The sequence below is a fragment of the Quercus lobata genome, chromosome 3 (genome assembly GCF_001633185.2).
Source record: "Quercus lobata isolate SW786 chromosome 3, ValleyOak3.0 Primary Assembly, whole genome shotgun sequence".
NCBI classification, from domain to species: Eukaryota; Viridiplantae; Streptophyta; class Magnoliopsida; order Fagales; family Fagaceae; genus Quercus; species Quercus lobata.
Window position 1 is genome coordinate 72,972,172 of NC_044906.1, and position 2,300 is coordinate 72,974,471.

General features: G+C 36.6%; 1 protein-coding gene across 1 annotated transcript; it reads right to left on the reverse strand.

Moving 5' to 3' along the window:
* Positions 1-230: 230 nt before the first annotated feature.
* Positions 231-1,522, reverse strand: LOC115981437 (putative F-box/LRR-repeat protein At5g02700). Its single transcript, XM_031103572.1, has 2 exons — positions 595-1,522; positions 231-235 (listed from the first exon to the last, which is right to left on the reverse strand). The coding sequence occupies exons 1-2, from the start codon at positions 1,520-1,522 to the stop codon at positions 231-233; spliced, it is 933 nt and encodes a 310-aa protein (XP_030959432.1).
* Between the last annotated feature and the right edge of the window lie 778 nt (positions 1,523-2,300).

Here is a 2,300-nt window from a genome sequence, read left to right on the forward strand (position 1 = left end):
CATAAATAGCAAATAATCAACAAACAGACATTACAAGGTACTTAACCTTAATGAATGCACTGTCTGGTTGTGAAAGTAACATTACTGATATCATTTCAGGATGGATAGCCCATAACATGCCATCTATAATATCTCTATGATTTTGTGAAGATTCAATATGTAGGAACCTCAGATGCTTGAAATTTGTAAGAGGACAAATTGATTGCTCACTTAACAGCTCTGGATTAAATTCAACCTGCATGTTAAAAGAAAAATGTTGAATTATAGTACTATGTAGAATTATCGAAAATATAAATCCCCAAAATCTCTCATTAAAGGAAAAAAAATTAATAGTCCCTGCATCAAGTGACAAAGAAAGAGGCCGTAGAAGGCTTACCAAAGAAGATTCGATCTGCAGCTGCAAGTTCAGAAGCACTCCCGGTTGCTTAAATGTCTCTAGATATTGTTTTAATCGAAGAAACCACCAAGTGTCTAGAGGATAGTCTGTCAATAGTTTAAGTTGAACATCTTGTAATCTAGGAGAATTAATCAACAAGGATGGGATTGTTTTTCCTTCGTATTTATAGGAAACAAGATTTTTACAGTCAATCTGACCTGTGATAGTATTAAACTTTGATGACAAACTTAAGCTCTCAAGTCGACCATGTGAAATTTTAACCTCATCCAGTCGTCTTATGTCGTTAAAGTCCAAAGTCTCAAGAAGGGGAAACATAGAATTAAGTCGTGGAAGATACATTACATCAAAGCTGTTGTAACCAATTCCAATTGAAAGCTTCCTTAAATTATTGTAAGTAGTACGAAGCGAACATATGATTGAAATTTTCACTCTACAGCACAGAGTGTGTAGATTAGGAGCTTTATTAATGTAAAACATTCTGACCCTATTGATTTTGGCCATCTTAAGGTTGGGAAGATTAAAAAGCTTAAGACAATATACGTTCAAGCAATTATCAATTGAAAACGCTTCAAGCATAGGGCAGCGGTTAAGGAGTTCTTGTATCGCATTCCCATCTTGAACAACTTTTTCCAAAGTCAGCTCCTTCAGACGAGTAAACTTAGCATTTTCATCAAAAAAAGATTCTACCAACCTACAACGTATTAAGTTTAATATGGCCAAGGATTTAGCTGCAAACATTTGCTTAGGCAGTGTGTATTCGAAGAATAAGATGTGAAGATGTAGCTCATTGATGTAATTTCCTAGAACCAATTCAAGCCATTTATCGATACAAGACAGCGAAGCAGCACCTTCTTGTAGTACTAAAACCTTAAATTTTTGAATTATTACCTTTTCCGTGTGGAGTATTTCCAGAGTTTTGGTACAACCAAGATCTACAGATACAAAACTTAACCTGCGGAGTGAATTCCATGTTTGTTGCCATGTCTTGGACAAAACAGTGGTCCGAGCTGCATCTTCGGGGCACATGAAAAACAGAATGTGCTGCTTAATGGGTTCAGGCAACTCAGATATCCGATCCTTTGCATCGATCTTATCACTCTTCGATGACTCTCTAGGAAACACCATCATCTTCTTCATTCCAAGTAAGGAAACAGAATGGTTTTCTTGATGAGTTAAGACCCTTTGATGTAGAATGAGTGAAGATTTCTCGAAATAAAAAAACAGATGGAGCAAGAAGTTCAGAGAAACACAATGAAGAAGAAGAAGGCTTGTGTTCTCTCATGCATGAGTATCAAACGTTGGTGGCCACTGATCCCAGTCACTGATCCAGCAACAACCCACACCACCACTAAACCCATTGATTCAAACCACCCAACCACACAAATCCGACCCACACCGGCCCATCACCACGAACCTACACCGGACCACCACCACGAACCCACACTGACGATCTCAACGAACCTAGGTGACACCACGAGACACCACGAAGAGAAGAAAGGCTTGGTTCAGTTGAGAGGGAGATAGGGGTGGCGCTAGAGAGAGAGAAGTTGAAAAGAATTGAGAGAAAGAGAGAGAAAAATAAATAAAAAAGAGAGAGACCGAATATAATATATATATATATATATATATATTTTTTTTTTTCTTTTTACATTTGAGCTATCCTTTATAGACAAAAATGGCTGTGCATCGTGGAGCCATATTATTTAGTTTTGGATCTACTAATGTAGCTTTATTTTAGTATTTGGAGTGCTAAAAATAATAATACAGTTTTTAGCATCAACAATGCTAATGTTCTAAAGACTTTTTGGAAGTTCAGGGGTCAAATAAGACTTTTTTAGTACAATTTAGTAATATAAGCTGAGGACTTTTTGAAAGCAAAAACTTTATACATATAGTGGCATGA

Bases quoted from the DNA above. Each gene is read 5' to 3' on its own strand.
- LOC115981437 (XM_031103572.1), bottom strand. From the start codon at position 1,522: ATGGTGTTTCCTAGAGAGTCATCGAAGAGTGATAAGATCGATGCAAAG.